This window comes from Bombina bombina, chromosome 1, assembly GCF_027579735.1.
Source record: "Bombina bombina isolate aBomBom1 chromosome 1, aBomBom1.pri, whole genome shotgun sequence".
NCBI lineage: Eukaryota > Metazoa > Chordata > Amphibia > Anura > Bombinatoridae > Bombina > Bombina bombina.
The window spans coordinates 1,340,166,237-1,340,187,898 of record NC_069499.1 but is presented as its reverse complement, the minus strand read 5'-3'; the positions used below and the strand labels follow the sequence as shown (position 1 = coordinate 1,340,187,898).

At 40.3% G+C, this 21,662-nt stretch overlaps 1 protein-coding gene across 2 annotated transcripts in view; it reads right to left on the bottom strand.

The window, feature by feature from the left end:
• Window positions 1-13,435, bottom strand: part of NDRG4 (NDRG family member 4) — a 312,038-nt gene extending 298,603 nt beyond the window's left edge. Inside the window, exon 1 of one of the 2 annotated variants that reach the window (XM_053702558.1) lies at window positions 13,342-13,435. Coding sequence is in view for 1 of the 2 variants with exons in the window: in XM_053702544.1 (XP_053558519.1) it covers window positions 12,325-12,361 (37 nt within the window). In the remaining variant the exon portion in view is untranslated. Of the gene's footprint in view, window positions 1-12,324; window positions 12,493-13,341 lie in introns of those variants that run through there. The other variant, XM_053702544.1, reaches the window with a different exon arrangement.
• Between the last annotated feature and the right edge of the window lie 8,227 nt (window positions 13,436-21,662).

The window sequence follows — 21,662 nt, the reverse complement described above, 5'->3', positions numbered from 1 at the left end:
TAGCAAATGTCCTTTATTCTCTTGGTATCTTTATTTGAAAATCAAAAATGTAATTTTAAATGCCTGCCCATTTTGGTGAACAACCTGGGTTTTTCTTGCTGATTGGTGGATAAATTCATCCACCAATAAACAAGTGCTGTCCAAGGTTCTGGACTTTCTTTTTCAAATAAAAATAGCAAGAGAACGAAGAAAATTTGATAATTGGAGTAAATTAGAAAGTTGCTTAAAATTGCATGCTCTATCTAAATCACAACAAACTTGGGTTCAGTGTCCCTTTAAATAAATCCCAAGTACCCATATCTCTTACTCAAATAACAACTTTTACATGTCTTAGGAAGAAATTTTTGAATGGACATCTACCTCTTAAAGAAACTCTTAAATTAGCATTGTAAAATATTACAGAAATCACAGAACTATTATATTTTTAGAAATTTAAAGGGACACTGAACCCACATTTTTTCTTTTATGATTCCGATAGAGCATGACATTTTAAGGCAACTTTCTAATTTATTTATATTATCAATTTTTCTTTATTCTCTTGCTATCTTTATTTTAAAAGCAGGAATGTAAATCTTATCAGCCAGTCCATTTTAGGTTCAGCACCATGGATAGCGCTTGCTTATTGGAGGCTTACATTTACCCACCAATAAGCAAGCATAACCCAGGTTCTCAACCAAAAATGGGGCGGCTCCTATGCATCACATTCCTGCTTTTTAAATAAAGATAGCAAGAGAACAAAGAAACATTGATAATAGGAGTAATTTAGAAAGTTGCTTAAAACGGCATGCTCTATCTGAATCATGAAAGGAAAAAAAATGGGTTTAGTGTCCCTTTAAGGTTTACCACTAAATACAAAAGTCGCTGTCTTTTTCCAGAATTCCAAGGGACCCTAAGCTCACATTGCAAATGCCTGTTTCTAATTTCCAAGTGACAGATTCTTGGGTCGGAACTCCCAGAATGACTCACCTGGTCTACACTTGTTTTTACAATTTGGAATACATACAGCTTACAGAAATGTAATCTTCATCTAAGTGCCCCATTCTAAACAGACTGAATTTCCACATGAAAACATTACAGCAGCATAGATGTTTTTTCCTATTGTTTTCTAAACCATTTCAGTAAACAAGAGACTCATCAAATGAATTAAAAAAAGTCTAAATTAAGCAAAATTTAATTAAAAACATAAAACACAAACCAAAAATCAGTTTGCTAATGCACAGCGCACTTGCAGCTTATGTACATGTGTTGTTGAAACAGAGACAACTTTTATTTGAAACATTTAGGGGAAGATTTATTAAGCGGCATTTGCAGCTTTTGAGGCTTTGTGTTGCAGGGTCACACGAGCGACAGAAATTTAAAGGGACACTGAACCCAATTTTTTTCTTTTGTGATTCAGATAGAGCATGCAATTGTAAGCAACTTTCTAATTTACTCCTATTACCAAATTGTTTTCATTCTCCTGCTATCTTTATTTGAACTGCAAGAATGTATGTTTAGATGCCGGCCCATTTTTGGTGAACATCCTGGGTTGTCCTTGCTGATTGGACAGTACCAATAAACAAGTACTGTCCGTGGTTTTGAACCAAAAATTGTCTAGCTCCTTAGCTTATATGCCTTCTTTTTCAAATAAAGATAGCAAGACAACAAAGAAAAAATTATAATAGGAGTAAATTAGAAGGTTGCTTTAAATTGCATATTCTATCTGAATCACAAAATAAAAAAGTTGGGTTCAGTGTCCCTTTAAGAAGCAGAAAGTGCTCCGTTAGCCTCTACACCACCTCAGAGGTGGCGAGTTAAATTAGCCTGACACTTGCTTGTTCATTGTGTAATGTAAAGTTTTGCCACAGGATATTGCATCACAAACTGGCATTGCAGGTAGACAGTTGTCAACTTAAATACTTGTCCACCTGCAATCATGATACTATACTGCAGAGATGCTTTGATTAAGAATTGAAATGCAAAATATAATTTTAAAAAGTCTGTCTTTTTAATTTAATATTAATGATGACTACCCTAATGTGTTTAAATTCATATTTTTGTTACCTAACCATAATATCAATTCATGATGTTTGTGTAATTAATTATTATATTTAATTTTGAGTAATTTTATAATTAGCATGCTTCAATCTCCAAACACTTCATTGCAATCATAAATGAGCATTTGAATGATCACATTTAATTAGTATGCAAGAGTGATAGATTGCAAGTGAAAAAAGCTGTGCAAACAGACAATAATTGCCATTTAAAAGGTCCAAGGTGTTTAAAGTGAAGGTCAAGTCTGGGGTTGTGCTTAGCAGTTTTCAATATTTTAGCTAAAATGAGTATGATGTTCATTCATCAAAGTATAGATAGATACAAGCAAAAGATTTATATTTTACGTTTTGAAACCGCTCCGTTTCAGCTGTAAAATCCGCCCGTCATAGTGCCTTTATTGATTGACATCTTTTGGCTCCAATCTATTGTTTTACCCCGTGGCGTCCAGCCCCTTTTCGTTTTCGTCATTGTCAGCTTATGCGCATGCGTGTAAGTAAACATCGCGTCATCATCATCATGCTCGTCCCCGTAACGCGCATTCGTTGTTTGCTCGCAAAATTACTGCATACAAAGTTACGGCCGTTAATTACGCGCATGCGCTATTGAGCTGACCGTACGCATGCGCATTTCAAACAGAACAAGGGTGCACGAGCGTAGTCTCGTTGTAAGAAACAAAGCGACGTCATCAAGTCAGAATAAGGAAGTCCTGTATGGGCGGAGATAAACGCAATAACGGAGCAACATTATAAATACATTTTTTGGGCAAAGGGTTAGTTATTTATACATATAAAGTAAGCGAATTTAATGTTTTTAAGATAATCTTCAACATGATGTATTTTGAATCCCAAAAATTGACCTTCACTTTAATTTGAAATGTCCCAAAAAAATTTTTAATTGTCAATTTGATTTAAATAGCTGGGTTAAAGTGATGGTAAATTCTAGCATTTTTGAGCAGTGCAACTAATAAAGGGCCTCAGGCTGCCCACGGCAGAACACTATTTTTCAGTGAGGTCATCTTAGCCAATAGTGTGCTAGCTAAGGCTGGCTAAGAGGTGTAAACATCACCTCATTGAAAAAATAGCGTTCTGTGGTGGGAGTACTGAGGCACTCAGGGCGTCATACTCTACAGGCAATTTGTTGCACTGGTAAAGCCTTGCGTTTCACAAAAGCTAAGATTTACCATCACTTTAAATTGCCCCATTACAGGTATGGGGGTGACTAACATTAAAAAAGCGCAAGATAAATGTTGCCTGTAAGATCTTTAAGTGATTTTGAATGGGTTTTAATTTTGCAAGCATATTTGACTTGATTAAAAATGACTCTTAAAGGGACAGTAAACACCTTGACATTTTAAAACATTTCTGCTATCTTGCTATAAAATAACATAGCCTAGTCTTAACACTTTAAAACAAATTATCACCCTGTTTGCTGTAATTATTTTTTTACCTGCTAAACTGCCCCCACCACTTCCATTATTTGAAGGGGACAATCCAGTCTTGAGAATGCTAGTCACAGTCATTATTTTAGTATACAATGCATAGTTTTGCTATTGTTATCTATTGAATCCAATTAGGAGCAGATATGTAGCAGGGTCAGCCTTGAGAGGTCTGCAGTGGGAATTTCCAGCTATGACATTTAGAAAAGCAACAATGTTCAAAGCTAAATTACATGAAAAGGGAGCAAAATAAATATTGAAAGTATAATATAACGTTGTTAACTATATATATAAAACAAAATATTTTATATAAAATTGCAAGATGATTGCTATCCCTTTAAATGGCTTTCATCCCTAAGCAATCAGTTATCCCAACAGACAGCCTTACTCTACTTTTTACCAAAATAGAACAGATACTCAGTTGGCCTCTGTTTTTGTTTTTACAGAAATAAGTAGTTACCTATTTTTGTTTTTTGTTATTATTTTAAACACCAGTACATTTACATTACATATATAGACAAATATTATTCAGAAATCACAGGAACACCTAGTATTATAGTAATATATTTATAGAGCCCACATTCTTAAAGGGCCATGATACCCACATTTTTTCTTTCATGATTTAGAAAGAGAATGCATTTTGAAACATGTTTCTAATTTACTTCTATTATCTAATATGTTTTATTCTCTTGATATTCATTGCTGAAAAGCATATCTAGATATACTCAGTAGCTGCTGATTGGTTGCTGCACATAGAAGCCTCATGTGATTGGCTCACCCATGTGCATTGCTTTTTCTTCAAATAAGGATATCTAAAAAATGAAGCAAAATAAATAATAGAAGTAAATTGTAATGTTGTTTAAATTTGTATGTTCTATCTGAATCATGAAAGAAAGATTTTGGGTTTAGTGGCCCTTTAACAACTCACCAGCATGAAGAGAAATCATCTGCTGAGCATTACATTATGAAGTAAGTTTCTCCTTAACATAAATCATATTAGTGAACTCCCCTTAATGAGCTACACAGTACCAAAGGTAAAAAAACATAATTTATGCTTACCTGATAAATTCCTTTCTTCTGTAGTGTGATCAGTCCACGGGTCATCATTACTTCTGGGATATTACTCCTCCCCAACAGGAAGTGCAAGAGGATTCACCCAGCAGAGCTGCATATAGCTCCTCCCCTCTACGTCACTCCCAGTCATTCGACCAAGGACCAACGAGAAAGGAAAAGCCAAGGGTGAAGTGGTGACTGGAGTATAAATTAAAAAATATTTACCTGCCTTAAAAACAGGGCGGGCCGTGGACTGATCACACTACAGAAGAAAGGAATTTATCAGGTAAGCATAAATTATGTTTTCTTCTGTTAAGTGTGATCAGTCCACGGGTCATCATTACTTCTGGGATACCAATACCAAAGCAAAAGTACACGGATGACGGGAGGGATAGGCAGGCTCTTTATACAGAAGGAACCACTGCCTGAAGAACCTTTCTCCCAAAAATAGCCTCCGAAGAAGCAAAAGTGTCAAATTTGTAAAATTTGGAAAAAGTATGAAGCGAAGACCAAGTTGCAGCCTTGCAAATCTGTTCAACAGAGGCCTCATTCTTGAAGGCCCAAGTGGAAGCCACAGCTCTAGTAGAATGAGCTGTAATTCTTTCAGGAGGCTGCTGTCCAGCAGTCTCATAAGCTAAACGAATTATGCTACGAAGCCAAAAAGAAAGAGAGGTAGCGGAAGCTTTTTGACCTCTCCTCTGCCCAGAGTAAATGACAAACAGAGAAGACGTTTGTCGAAATTCCTTAGTTGCCTGTAAGTAAAATTTTAGAGCACGGACTACATCCAGGTTGTGCAGTAGACGTTCCTTCTTTGAAGAAGGATTTGGGCATAAAGAAGGAACAACAATCTCTTGATTGATATTCCTGTTAGTAACTACCTTAGGTAAGAACCCAGGTTTAGTACGCAGGACTACCTTATCCGAATGAAAAATCAAATAAGGAGAATCACAATGTAAGGCTGATAATTCAGAGACTCTTCGAGCCGAGGAAATAGCCATTAAAAATAGAACTTTCCAAGATAACAACTTTATATCAATGGAATGAAGGGGTTCAAACGGAACGCCCTGTAAAACATTAAGAACAAGGTTTAAACTCCATGGTGGAGCAACAGTTTTAAACACAGGCTTAATTCTGGCCAAAGCCTGACAAAAAGCCTGGACGTCAGGAACTTCTGACAGACGTTTGTGTAACAGAATGGACAGAGCTGAGATCTGTCCCTTTAATGAACTAGCAGATAAACCCTTTTCTAAACCTTCTTGTAGAAAAGACAATATCCTAGGAATCCTAACCTTACTCCAAGAGTAACCTTTGGATTCACACCAATATAGGTATTTACGCCATATCTTATGGTAAATCTTTCTGGTAACAGGTTTCCTAGCCTGTATTAAGGTATCAATAACTGACTCAGAAAATCCACGTCTTGATAAAATCAAGCGTTCAATTTCCAAGCAGTCAGCTTCAGAGAAGTTAGATTTTGATGTTTGAAGGGACCCTGTATCAGAAGGTCCTGTTTCAGAGGTAGAGACCAAGGTGGACAGGATGACATGTCCACCAGGTCTGCATACCAAGTCCTGCGTGGCCACGCAGGTGCTATTAGAATCACTGATGCTCTCTCTTGTTTGATTCTGGCAATCAATCGAGGAAGCAACGGGAAGGGTGGAAACACGTAAGCCATCCTGAAGTCCCAAGGTGCTGTCAGAGCATCTATCAGGACTGCTCCTGGATCCCTGGATCTGGACCCGTAACGAGGAAGCTTGGCGTTCTGTCGAGACGCCATGAGATCTATCTCTGGTTTGCCCCAACGTCGAAGTATTTGGGCAAAGACCTCCGGATGAAGTTCCCACTCCCCCGGATGAAAAGTCTGACGACTTAAGAAATCCGCCTCCCAGTTCTCCACTCCCGGGATGTGGATTGCTGACAGGTGGCAAGAGTGAGACTCTGCCCAGCAAATTATCTTTGATACTTCCATCATAGCTAGGGAGCTTCTTGTCCCTCCCTGATGGTTGATGTAAGCTACAGTCGTGATGTTGTCCGACTGAAACCTGATGAACCCCCGAGTTGTCAACTGGGGCCAAGCCAGGAGGGCATTGAGAACTGCTCTCAATTCCAGAATGTTTATTGGCAGGAGACTCTCCTCCTGACTCCATTGTCCCTGAGCCTTCAGAGAATTCCAGAAGGCACCCCAACCTAGAAGGCTGGCGTCTGTTGTTACAATTGTCCAGTCTGGTCTGCTGAATGGCATCCCCCTGGACAGATGTGGCCGAGAAAGCCACCATAGAAGAGAATTTCTGGTCTCTTGATCCAGATTCAGAGAAGGGGATAAGTCTGAGTAATCCCCATTCCACTGACTTAGCATGCACAGTTGCAGTGGTCTGAGGTGTAAGCGTGCAAAGGGTACTATGTCCATTGCCGCTACCATTAAGCCGATTACCTCCATGCATTGAGCCACTGACGGGTGTTGAATGGAATGAAGGGTGCGGCAAGCACTTTGAAGTCTTGTTAGCCTGTCCTCTGTCAGGTAAATCTTCATTTCTACAGAATCTATAAGAGTCCCCAGGAAGGGAACTCTTGTGAGTGGAACGAGTGAACTTTTCTTTTCGTTCACCTTCCATCCATGTGACCTTAGAAATGCCAGCACTAACTCTGTATGAGACTTGGCAGTTTGAAAGCTTGAAGCTTGTATCAGAATGTCGTCTAGGTATGGAGCTACCGAGATTCCCCGCGGTCTTAGTACCGCCAGAAGAGCACCCAGAACCTTTGTGAAGATTCTTGGAGCTGTAGCCAATCCGAATGGAAGAGCCACAAACTGGTAATGCCTGTCTAGGAAGGCAAACCTTAGGTACCGATAATGATCTTTGTGAATCGGTATGTGAAGGTAAGCATCTTTTAAATCTACAGTGGTCATGTATTGACCCTCTTGGATCATAGGTAAAATTGTCCGAATAGTCTCCATCTTGAACGATGGAACTCTTAGGAATTTGTTTAGGATCTTTAAGTCCAGGATTGGTCTGAAAGTTCCCTCTTTTTTGGGAACCACAAACAGATTTGAGTAAAACCCCTGTCCCTGTTCCGATCGTGGAACTGGATGGATTACTCCCATTAACAAGAGCTCTTGTACGCAGCGTAGAAACGCCTCTTTCTTTGTCTGGATTGTTGACAATCTTGACAGATGAAATCTCTCTCTTGGAGGAGAGTATTTGAAGTCCAGAAGGTATCCCTGAGATATTATCTCTAGCGCCCAGGGATCCTGAACATCTCTTGCCCAAGCCTGGGCGAAGAGAGAAAGTCTGCCCCCCACTAGATCCGATCCCGGATCGGGGGCCCTCAATTCATGCTGTTTTAGGGGCAGCAGCAGGTTTCCTAGTCTGCTTGCCCTTGTTCCAGGACTGGTTAGGTTTCCAGCCTTGTCTGTAGCGAGCAACAGCTCCTTCCTGTTTTGGTGCAGAGGAAGTTGATGCTGCTCCTGCTTTGAAATTACGAAAGGAACGAAAATTAGACTGTCTAGTCTTGGCTTTGGCTTTGTCCTGAGGCAGGGCATGGCCTTTACCTCCTGTAATGTCAGCGATAATCTCTTTCAACCCGGGCCCGAATAAGGTCTGCCCTTTGAAAGGTATATTAAGCAATTTAGACTTAGAAGTAACATCAGCTGACCAGGATTTTAGCCACAGCGCCCTGCGTGCCTGAATGGCGAATCCTGAATTCTTCGCCGTAAGTTTAGTAAGATGTACTACGGCCTCCGAAATGAATGAATTAGCTAGTTTAAGGACTCTAAGCCTGTCCGTAATGTCGTCCAGAGTAGCTGAACCAATGTTCTCTTCCAGAGACTCAATCCAGAATGCCGCTGCAGCCGTGATCGGCGCAATGCATGCAAGGGGTTGCAATATAAAACCTTGTTGAACAAACATTTTCTTAAGGTAACCCTCTAACTTTTTATCCATTGGATCTGAAAAAGCACAGCTATCCTCCACCGGGATAGTGGTACGCTTAGCTAAGGTAGAAACTGCTCCCTCCACCTTAGGGACCGTTTGCCATAAGTCCCTTGTGGTGGCGTCTATTGGAAACATTTTTCTAAATATCGGAGGGGGTGAGAACGGCACACCGGGTCTATCCCACTCCTTAGTAACAATTTCAGTAAGTCTCTTAGGTATAGGAAAAACCTCAGTACTCGTCGGTACCGCAAAATATTTATCCAACCTACACATTTTCTCTGGTATTGCAACTGTGTTACAATCATTCAGAGCCGCTAACACCTCCCCTAGTAATACACGGAGGTTTTCCAGTTTAAATTTAAAATTTGAAATATCTGAATCCAGTCTGTTTGGATCAGAACCGTCACCCACAGAATGAAGTTCTCCGTCCTCATGTTCTGCCACCTGTGACGCAGTGTCTGACATGGCCCTAATATTATCAGCGCACTCTGTTCTCACCCCAGAGTGATCACGCTTACCTCTTAGTTCTGGTAATTTAGCCAAAACCTCAGTCATAACAGTAGCCATATCCTGTAATGTGATTTGTAATGGCCGCCCAGATGTACTCGGCGCTACAATATCACGCACCTCCCTCTGAGCGGGAGATGTAGGTACTGACACGTGAGGCGAGTTAGTCGGCATAACTCTCCCCTCGTTGTTTGGTGAAATTTGTTCAATTTGTACAGATTGACTTTTATTTAAAGTAGCATCAATACAGTTAGTACATAAATTTCTATTGGGCTCCACTTTGGCATTGCAACAAATGACACAGGTATCATCCTCTGAATCAGACATGTTTAACACACTAGCAAATAAACTTGCAACTTGGAAATACAATTCAATTAGAAAAATATTAAAACGTACTGTGCCTTTAAGAAGCACAGAAGATCTATGACAGTTGAAAATTAATAAATTGAAACAGTTATAGCCTCAATCCTTGTAAACAACACAACTTTAGCAAAGGTTTAATCCCATTAGCAAAGATAACAAATTCTGAAAGCAGGAAACAAATTACAGAAAAAACGTTTTTTATCTCAGTCAAACTATAATTCTCACAGCTCTGCTGAGAGAAATTACCTCCCTCAAAATAAGTTTTGAAGACCCCTGAGCTCTGTAGAGATGAACCGGATCATGCAGGGAATACAATGAGTTGCTGACTGAAATATTTGATGCATAGTAAAAGCGCCAAAAAAACGGCCCCTCCCCCTCACAACACAGCAGTGAGGGAGAACAGAAACTGTCAGAAAAACAGATTAAGCAACTGCCAAGTGGAAAAATAGTGCCCAAACATTTATTCACACAGTACCTCAGCAAATGAAAACGATTTTACATTCCAGCAAAAACGTTAAACATAATCTCTAGTTATTAAACAGCTTTATGTATTTCTTACAGTGTAATTCTAGTGAAGTACCATTCCCCAGAATACTGAAGTGTAAAGTATACATACATGACATTATATCGGTATGGCAGGATTTTCTCATCAATTCCATTGTCAGAAAATAAAAACTGCTACATACCTCTATGCAGATTCATCTGCCTGCTGTCCCCTGATCTGAAGTTTACCTCACTCCTCAGATGGCCGAGAACAGCAATATGATCTTAACTACTCCGGCTAAAATCATAGCAAAACTCTGGTAGATTCTTCTTCAAACTCTGCCAGAGAGGTAATAACACACTCCGGTGCTATTTTAAAATAACAAACTTTTGATTGAAGATATAAAACTAAGTATAATCACCATAGTCCTCTCACACATCCTATCTAGTCGTTGGGTGCAAGAGAATGACTGGGAGTGACGTAGAGGGGAGGAGCTATATGCAGCTCTGCTGGGTGAATCCTCTTGCACTTCCTGTTGGGGAGGAGTAATATCCCAGAAGTAATGATGACCCGTGGACTGATCACACTTAACAGAAGAAAATGCCTTTAAAACAATCCCTGAGGGGCCTCGCAATACTGACGAGGCATCTTATAGCAGAGCTTGACAAATGTGTTCCAAATCTAGGAGCCAAAACTGGATTTGTATAGATATATATTTTACAAAAACAATAGTCACAACTACCTAACGCAGTGTCAGGTAAGCACACGGGCAATAAGTGTTAGGGTTATTGTTATTTAGAACACTCACATAAAGTCTATAGGGAGAAGTTAACACAGTCACAATATTCAAAGCCCTGAAGTTAGCGTGCATCGGGTTTTGCTTGTGCGCAAACAACTTACTTTCAATTTGTAATATGTGCACTAAACTGCCCTCGTTAAAAGTTTACTTTGAGCAGTGTTTACACATGAGCGGAAACAAAATAGCACACAACTTGTAATCTGGCCCTACGTAAAGAAAATAAAAGGACACAGAATTACTACAATCATAAATAATTCCTGATGAAAATACCTTTCGAAAAAAAAAATATAATACAACTGCTTGTCTTATGGAAATTTAAAGGGATAGTCTAGTCAAAATAAAACTTTCAGGTTTCTGATAGAGCAGACAATTTTGAGCAACATTCTAATTTACTCCTATTATCAATTTTTCGTCATTCTCTTGGTATCTTTATTTGAATGTAAGCTTAGGAGCCAGCCCATTTTTGGTTTAACACCTGGGTAGCACTTGCTGATTGGTGGCTACAATTAGACATCAATCAGAAAGATCAACCCAGGTGCTGAACCAAAAATGGGTCGGCTCCTATGCTTACATTCTTACTTTTTCAACTAAAGATACCAAGAGAACGAAGAAAAATTTATAATAGGAGTAAATTAGAAAGTTGCTTAAAATTGCCTGCTCGATCTGAATCATGAAAGATTAATTTTGACTAGACTATTCCTTTAAGAGGCACAGACCTCCAACACAATTATCAGTAACATATACTTCCTATAGAAATTTTTAGGGGCATATGTATTACTGGAATGCCTTATGCACATTATGATACAGAAATCCCAGGGACCCTCAAATTATTTATTGCAACAACACCAGTCACAGAAATTCACGGTTACCAACCCCTCTTAAGGAAAATGTAAACCTACCCCTTTTCTGATCCCAATAGTAACAATCTCTGACAGAACTAGTAAGGAGGCTAAACTTATGCATAAATCTCAGAAATACCGACCACCTACAAAAATCCCAGTTCCCACAACGCTCTTATATAATCTTATAACACAGATGTTTGTGAAGCTTCAGGCAAAGCTCGTTGCTCTATACTGTGTACCAAATAAAAGTAACAGTGTTAGCAATAAATCATGTAATACACAAATGTATAGCACGCACACTCATGTTAAAGAAAAGCCAATTTTAGATAGAACTTATATTCCCTATTTTAGCAGCCCCAATTCTCAATGGTGCAGCAACAAAAAATAATTGTCAAGTCAGTCCAGAAGAACAGATAGAAAAGGAGAAAATAGGGAGCAATAAGTGTCATTAAAATGATGAACCCCTAAAATATATTGTTGTGGTAACCTTTGCTATCAACAACATTTTAAAGATTTACAACCACCCTTAATCATACTGAGGAAACAACCTTCATGAAGAATATAAATATTACTAACAAACTAATAATGCTGCAAAGGAGAAACGTATGAATGAATTTGGCAATATCTATCCTCTGCTATTTCCTGTAACTAATTCCCTTTGTTTAGGATTACTTTATGAGTTCTGCAATCAGACAATGCATTTTGGCTATAAACATGTTTAGTATTAGCTTAAATACACAGAAGCTAACTACCATTATGCAAATACTGCACTCTGCGAAAAAAAGAAGACAAGGTGACTCGTAGACAAATATGCAGCAAGCAATAGCATTCAAATAAGTAATCAGACAGACCTATATAAACCATGTATAAACTGTTACCTGCCCACAGCTCTATTTTATGCCCCAAAAGCTTCATTATCTCTGCAGACAAGGCAGCTAATGACTGCTTCAAGCACAGAAAGACGAGAACCTTGTGATAGGTCTGACAGAATGAGAGGAAGGTTGGGGAGAGAAAAGAGAGGGGAGGGGAGGCAGGGAGCTGTCCAGCAGGGCTGTCAATAGAAGTGCCAAGGAGGGAGAGGGACAGATGGATGAGGCTAAAATGGGAGATGGTGAAAAAAGTAAAAGAATATGGGCCAAAAAAAAGAGAAAGACTAGCTTTAGCATAGATATGGAAATTTTTTATTGAAAATGAATGCTATAACAAGAGCTGCAGATGTAAATAACAAAGGAGAGAGGTTAGGGGTGATAAGGAGATGGAGTAATATGGAACATTGAATATTAATAAATAGAAGAGTGACAGCTATTGACAACGACTAATGTGCATGACCATGTGAGAGCAGTCCTGGAGATGTGGAATGGATTGTGAAAAGGAGGAAGAGTAAGGAGGGTGTAAGGTTAGAGGGATAGGCTGTGTGACAGTTTAATGCAGATATGTGAGACTGCCTGGCCTAGACACTGCAGAGAGAGAGAGAGAGACAGCATAGAGAGTGCCAGCAAAACATGAAAACCTGGCACCAGCACAAACAAGAGGCAACATCTGTCAGAGAAAAATTATTTGTTTTACTGAAGGGAGGGTGAAAGCATTGTAGGAATCTTAGAGACCTCCATCCTTAATGATGCTTGGAAGAGATCCAGCAAATCACAGGATTAACACATTATGTGCCAAGTATCTGTATCCAGTTAGTGGTCGTTTTACCAGAGCTACCCAACCGTTAAACATTGCACTGGAGCACCAAATCATCAGCAGACAATAAGATGCTTATGTAAATAGCATTGTGTGCTGTATGAGCTGATATACGGAGCTGCCATTTTCATGCATTCACAACATCCAGCTCTTTCACAGCCAAAATACCCTGCTTCCCTCCACCCAAACGCCCTCCGATGGGTACTTACAGTTACCTCTCCCCTCTGGTGCTCCTCGGATGAAGGCTGGCTAGAAGCCCACGTGTTGAGCTGTCTCTGTTCTCTGTCACGGGTGGGGCTGCGCCCACGCCTGCTTGTTATGGTGTAATATATATATATGGGATCTCTGGGTATCTGGCTGTAAGATTACACTGGGTGAAGCTGGGCTGCGTCAGTGGGGAGGGGGCAGAGGAGGGCTTGATATATAAGGTGGAGCAACCTCTCTCAGGGGCATATAAAGAATCCCCACCCCTTACCATAGCATCCCTGTCCAGCTGTTTTGCACATACAGGTGTTCTAAATGAATGACATTCATGCTTGAGTCATTCAGGGTATCATCTATATAAGCTTATATTGCTGATTATACAAGAAAGTGTCGCCTGGGGAAGCAGATGGGAATGGAAATGTTAAATCTAATGTAAAATGTATAAATCAGCAGTCCTTCCTTTGAGTTAAACTCATACGTACGAGTGAGGCTTGGCTGGGCAGAGCTGGCACTGTCAGATAAACAGAATCTGGTGAGGAACTGTGCCAGAGCTGTACATTTGCTGCCATCGTTATTAAGCAGCATTGAATAGGCCAAAAGCAAGTCAGTAAAGAGTAGTGTAGGATTCTGTAGCACTGATTTAATTTACAAATGCTTACTGGCTGATCATTAAAGGGATATTCCAACCAAAACTGAAATGCACATCAATGCATTACAATTTTAAACAGAGGTATTTTTGCAATATTAGCGCCGCCATCAGGGGGTGACAGGGGTGACTCCTGTCAGGGGCCCAATGGGCCAGGGTTGCCCCATGAGGCAAGAACTAAAAAAAATTTTTTATTTTTTTTAATTTTGGCAGCCACCAGTGGGTACTAAAGCAGAGTGCTAATTGAGCATGGGAAATGTTATTACAAGGAGTAAAGTATTAGCATTTGAGAGGATTTCTGAGTCTGCACTAAACCACTATGCACAGGGTGAGACAGACTTGGCACTTTGTTTGTACAGTGGGTGCCTGAGTCAGACGGTAGATCACTTTCATTTGCAGATGAGGTAGGACTTACTTAGCAAATGTTTTTTTATTTCTTTGTGCAATTTCGGATTCTGACTTCAGTGTGGTAGTAGTTGAATGGTGGGGTCAGGGGTCCATAAAAACAATTTTTATTAGCAGCAGTGTATTTATAACTATTTGACAATGCTGTAGAAATTCTATATTTAAAACCATGCAGAAATGTTTCCTCCTCAATAAACAAATGGTAGGTGCCTTTTTGGCAGATATGCATTTTCTTATTTATTTATATATAAATATAAATATATATATATATATATATATATATATATATATATATATATATATATATTACATTCCAGTTTACTGCCCCTTTGTGCAAGGACTTTCCAGATGCAAGGAGGCATTTTATCTAAGATTTTTACATCTGCATAAAATGTTATACTCTCAGACTAAGATTGCTCAGTGTTTGAAATGAGATAGGTTAACTTAAAACTGTTCAGTTTACACTACAGCTGACTTAATTTTGATATACATACCAACAAGCCTAAATCCTGCATTTAACCAGATCTAATGGCATGAGTACCACAGCTTATGGTTTCACCAAGACCAAATAGAGTACAGCATTTTCAAAATCCATAAGTACAGCTGACAGATGGTAACATTTGTACACTATATTTGAAGTGGTGCTCTTGGTTGGGGAAAATGGGGAAAAAAAACAAAAAAAAACATATGTCAACCTTTTAAAAGTACTTTTCTTCATCTAGCCATCTACCCAGATCATTAATGTACAATTTTGAATTCACTGAATTATTTTTGTTTACACATTTACAAATATGATTCTTTAAAAAGTGATCTCTTAATTTCTGCAATTTTTTTATCATGGATGTCACACACTGTTGATATAGGGGATGCAAGGTGCATAAATGTTTCCTCCTGTGAGTGTTTCTGTGGGTGTCTGTGTTTATGTCTTTGTGCTTTGGTTTGTGTCTCTATGAGTGTGCATGTTTTTTTTCTGTGGGTCTCTCTGTGAGGGTGGGTGTGTATGTCTTTGTGCATTTTCTGTGGATGTCTGTGAGGGTGTGTGCATATGTCTTTGAGCTTTTTCTATGGGTTTCTATGCGAGGGTGTGTGTTTGCCTTTGCGTATTTTCTCTGGATGCCTCTGTGAAGGTAGGTGTGTATGTCTGTGTTTTCTGTGGATGTCTCTGTGAGAGTGTGTGTGTGTGTGTGTATGTAGATTTAGGTGTGTAAAACACACACCAAAGCAGCGCAATGATCTGGAAATAACCGATAGAATACTCTGTATTATAAATAAATAGCAATATCTTACAAATGTATGTATATATAGTTGTGCAAAATTAAAAAGCAACAACACAAAGTCCAAAAAGTTGTTTTAGATATAAGGACAGTTCTTGATACTTATTCTTCTCTATTTTTAGAGAAAAACGTGTGTGTGTATGTGCATATGTCTGTGTTTTCTGTGGATGTTTCTGTGAGGGTGTGTGTTTTCTGTGGGTGTCTCTGTGAGGGTGTGTGTTTTATGTGGGTGTCTCTGTGAGAGTGTGTGTATTTCTTTGTGTGTTTTCTGTGGATGTCTCAGTGAGGGTGCTTGTATGTATGTATTTCTGTGTTTTATGTTGTCTCTGTGTGTGTGTGTGTATGTCTTTGTGTGTTTTCTGTGGGTGTCTCTGTGTGTGTGTATGTCTTTGTGTGTTTTCTGAGACTGTCTCTGTCGGTGTTTCCTTGGGTGTATGTGCAAGTTTGAGTTTGTGTGTGTGTCCATTGTCTGTTCCTTTTTAGGACATTTTGACCTTACTACTGATTATTCACATCTTTCTACAGACTTTGAGACTAATGAGACCTTTACGGAAGTCACCAATCCACCATTTAACCTTTAAATTATTGTTTAGGCAGTTAAGGGCCCTTCCTTTCAGCCATTGCATGCTGTTGTCATCATTTAGTTGGCATCTTCCTTTATAAAAACCTTTACAACATTTCCAAGTTTAAATAGACACTTAAGAATAAAGTGCATATGCGTTTTAGTCACTTGGTCAAAAATTGCACATGTCAAGGGGGGGGGGGGGCCTGATCAATGGTTAAGTCAGGGGCCCCAAAATTTCTAGTGGCGGCCCTCTACCTACTGAGACAAAGATATGGAGGAGATATTGAAAATGTTACATAAAAGACAAGCTGATGAGTTTTGCAAGATGCAGACAAAATGTGCTTTAGCGATGCAGTGTGTAAAAGACCACCTAATGAGTCAACAATATGCTAAACTGGAAGAAAACTTGGATTTTAAGCATTAAAGGGAAATTAAATTTAAAATGTAATCTCATAAAAAGTTTTGAAAATTACACAACATTGCAATGTACATGCATTATTTATTTTTCTAATTTTGCTGTAAAATACATTTTAAAGGGACATGAAACCCCAAATTTTTCTTTCATGATTCAGATGTATTTACTCATTACCTGAGGAGGTAGTAAATGCTAATACCTAAGATACATTCACAAAAGATATTGCTTGGGTTTTCTATACCTTTAAATCACTGGTTTTCAAACCTGTCCTTAGGCCTCACTAACAGGCCACATTTTGTGGATATCTGAACTAGAGCACAGGTGAACAATCAGCTGATTAGTAAACATGGTTGTTTTACCTGTTCTCCTCCAAGGTAATCCAGAAAATCTGGCCTGTTGGGGAGGCCCGGAGGACAGGTTTGAAATCAAGTGTTTTAAAGTGTACTTGTAGCCTTGTACTACTACACCTCTTAGAGAGGCTGGACTGCCAGCAACACTCCACACAATGGTTAGTTAGCTCAACGTACATATTCATTTACAGCTGCTACTAACTGGTCGCAGCAAAGAAGATCTGAAACATGGAGGTAAAGACAGTTTTTTGTATGCTTGTTTTAAGAAGGGCTCCATAATTAAAAAACAAGTTTAAGGGTGGCACTGCAAACCTATAGTATAAGCAAGTAAACTATCACTCAATGCAACCTTCCTCAAGAAAGAATTAAAGGGACATAATACTCATATGCTAAATCACTTGAAACTGATGCAGTATAACTGTAAAAACCTGACAGGAAAATATCTCCTGAGCATCTCTATGTAAAAAAGGAAGATATTTTACCTCACAATATCCTTAGCTCAGCAGAGTAAGTTCTGTGTGAAAAGTTATATTCAACTGCTGTCCAGCTGCAGGTTAAAAAAAAATGAAGAAATGAACTGCAGCCAATCAGCATCAACATCATTTTATTGATTGCAGACTGGACACTTTATTTTACGTTTAACTACACATCACTTAGACACACCCGTGCTTCGAGCGCTTAACTTTATTTTTCACATTGCTTTTGCCACATTGTATTCTTGGAGGGGAATTCACTAAGTTAAGCTGGGTACAGTCCTTTAGCGCCTATAATTTCCTTTTCTCTACTATCAACAGTGCTGAGGTCATGAACTCTTTTACTGCGATCTCATGAGATTTCACTTAACTCTCATGAGATTTCATAGTAAACTTCCTTAAACTGAATAGAGAAATAAGATGAGAGTGCACAAGGCTCAACCCCTTAGCAGTAGGTGACCAATGGAGTGAATCATTCTCTTTACGGGTCATGTCTGTGATAGGTTTGACCAAGGAAGAAAAGTTTTTAATAAACTTTCTATAGTAATTGGCAAACCCCAAAAAAACGTTGAATAGACCGAAGACCAACTGGGCAAGGCCACTGCAGAACTGCAGATAACTTGTCAGGATCCATGGAGAACCCTGCAACAGAGATAACATAACCCAGGAAGGTTACTTGAGTCTGATGGAACTCACATTTTTCGAGTTTACAAAACAGGCCGCTCTCATGTAGTCTCTGAAGAACCTGTGTAACATCAGAACGATGAGCCTCAAGTGTGGGTGAGTGTATGAGGATGTTTTCTAAGTACACCACAACACACTGTTGCAACATATCTCGTAGGACATCATTAATAATTTCCTGAAAAACAGCAGGAGCATTACATAGGCCAAAGGGCATTACAAGATACTCATAATGCCCGCTCCTGGTGTTAAATGCTGTTTTCCATTCGTGGCCCTCCTTAATCCTAACAAGATTGTACGCTCCTCTCAAATCAAGTTTAGTAAAGACCGTAGCTCCCTTGAGGGGGTCAAAGAGTTCCGTAATAAGCGGAATAGGGTAAGCATTCTTAATGGTAAGACGATTAAGACCCCTATAAGCAATACATGGTCTTAAGTCGCCACCCTTTTTCTTCACAAAGAAGAAGCCAGCCCCTGCAGGAGAGCAGGATTTGTGGATGATCCCCCGTGACAGAGCATCAACAACATACTCCTCCAAAGCACAATTCTCTGCAACAGACAGAGGGTAAACCCGGCCCCGAGGAGGAATGGCTCCGGGTTGCAGGTCTATGGCACAATCGTAAGACCGGTGAGGAGGCAACGTACAGGCACCCACCTTGTCAAACACGTCTAGGAACTCTCGGTACTCCTCTGGCAATTGAGATACCGAAGAAGTGCACAAGACTTTAACTGGTTTCCGAAGACAAGTGGAAATACATTGCAGGGACCACGACAAAATTTTGGACCTGCGCCAGTCGAGACTGGGATTGTGCTTTTGGAGCCAGGGATAACCCAGAACAACCAGAAAATGTGGAGAGTTTATCACCTGGAACTGGAGGGTTTCAAAATGGAGAGCCCCAACAGCCATGGACAACGGAGCAGTTTCGTGAGTAATGAGTGCGGGCTGAAGGGGCCTGCCATCAATGGCCTCAATAGCAAGCAGAATGGACCGAGGCAAAATAGGAATGGAGTGCTTTGATACAAAAGCACTGTCAATGAAATAGCCAGCAGCACTGGAGTCAACAAGAGCCTGAGTGACTATGGAGGAGTCCACCCAGGAAAGGACAACCGTGACAAAAGGTTTCTCCTTAAGCGGTTCCGGGGACGAGGATAAACCACCCAAGGTCTACCCCCGACAGGAGCTTAGGTGCGAGCGTTTCCCAGCCGTGTACAAGACTTCAAAAGGTGGCCCTGTAACCCACAATAGAGGCAGAGCCCCTCCCTCCTCCTAAAGGCCCTCTCCATCACAGAGAGACGCGTGAATCCCAACTGCATCGGCTCAGCAGTACCTGGTGACTCGGGACCAGGAGGCATGGGAGGAGAGGGAGGCATGGGTGGGAACGAACACGTAGGAGGCAACGGAACAGGAGGCTTCCGCAAGCGCTCCTTGAAAGAGTGCCTCTCTCTGAGTCTGATGTCAATTAGGATAAAAAAAGACACCAATGCCTCGAGATCCTCTGTTAAATCTCTGGCAGCAACTTCGTCTTTAATCGCATCAGAGAGCCCATGAAAGAAGGCGGCAACAAGGGCTTCATTGTTCCAACCTACCTCTGCGGCAAGTGTACGGAACTAAATAGCATACTGAGCAACAGATCTTGTACCTTGCTGAATGGACATGAGTCGTTTAGCAACAGAGGAAGAGCAAGCCGGAACATCAAATACCCTTCGAAAGGAGGCCACAAATTCAGGGTAATTTGAAATCACAGGTTTATTAGTCTCCCACAAGGGATTAGCCCAGGCAAGAGCTGTGTCAGAGAGTAACGAGATGAGAAATCCCACCTTAGCTCTTTCAGAGGGAAACGCCTGAGGTAACATCTCAAAGTAAATGCCCACCTGGTTCAAAAACCCTCTGCACTGATTAGGATCGCCTCCATATCGCTGAGGTAGAGGTGCAAAACCGGACATGCTCCTGGTAGGCATAGGTGCAGTAGCGGACACTAACTTAACGGGACACTTTGGTCCAAATGTGCAGTGCGAGTCAGCAGAGTTTGCAGGGCTAGTGCAAATTGATCCAAGCGGTGATCCTGTTCATCCATCCTGGAAATGATGGCAGGTAAAGGTGGATTATTAGCACCATCAGGATTCATGGCCTTTGCGTAATGTCAGGGTGCCAGGAATCAGACTGAGACGAGAAGTGCAAAAATAATCACACCTTTATTAATAGCAAAAAATAATAAAATGTCCACAAGTCAAATAACAAGCCACGAGTCAAAACCAGATCTGGTAGTCAGACGAGCCGAGTCAGGAGCCAAAGCGAATAGACAGACGAGCCGGAATCAGGAACAAGGAAAACAGCAGAGTCAGGAACAAGCCAGGGATCAGGAACCAGGAAGGACGTCAGGCAGCCAGGTACTACACAGGAACTTCTCACAAACAGGTCTGAGACAACGCAAAGGCAAAGCATACTGAACAGAGGCCCTTTAAATAATAAGTGATGACATCACAATTCTGAGACTGCATCCTGTCTCACATGGATGATGCACACCAGTCTGGCCATAAAAGGAAGTGCAGGAAATGAGCAGCATCCCCCACAATGCACCATAGTCATGAAGAGAGGTGAGTAAAATGGCATCACATGGCAAACACAACAAACCCTGATAAGAAAGAGGTTTTAACTACTTTGGATGATTCTGAAACTCTAGTAGCAGAGACTCCTAAGGTTAATAAACTAAATAGTCTTTAATAACAAACCTAAATCTGTAGAAGTATTTCCTGTTCGAGATTGCATGTCTGACATTATTTCCCAGGAATGGGAGAAGACGTAGGTCCCCCATCTCCTGTCTTTAAAAGATGTTTCCTGTGGCTGACTGTGCGAGACCTTTCACACACTGTTCCTAAAGTAGATGGTGCTATATCCACATTAGCTAAGAGAACTACTATTCCTCTAGAGGATAGTACCTCCTTTAAGGATCCTATGGATAGGAAACTGGAAGGGTACTTAGGAAAGATTTTTCTTCACCAAGGACTACAATGGCAGCCAGTTGCTAGTATTGTGGCAGTCGCGGGTGCGGCCTCATACTGGTGGGACTCTTATCGGATCTTATTTTGGAGGAAACTACAGTAGAGGAGATCCAAAACAGGATTAAGGCCTTAAAACTGGCTAATACCTTTATCTGTGATTGCGAGTATGCAAGTAGTTTGTTTGGGTGCAAAGACTTCTAGCTTTGCCGTTCTATCTTGCAGAGCCCTGTGGCTAAAGTCTTGGTCAGCTGACTTGGTGTCCAAGTCTAAACTTCTGTCTCTTCCTTTTAAAGGTAAGACTTTATTTGGTCCTTGTCTGGCTTAAATCATTTCCACTGTCACAGATGGAAAGGGAGCTTTTTTGCCCCAGGATTAGAAGGTTAGACCTAAGGGTCGCCTGACTTCTAATTTTCATTCCTTTTGCAATTTCAAGGGACAAAAATCTTCTTCTTCCAAGCCTGAACAATCCAAACCCTCTTGGAGATCTTCCCAGCCTTGGAATAAGGGTAAGCAATCCAAG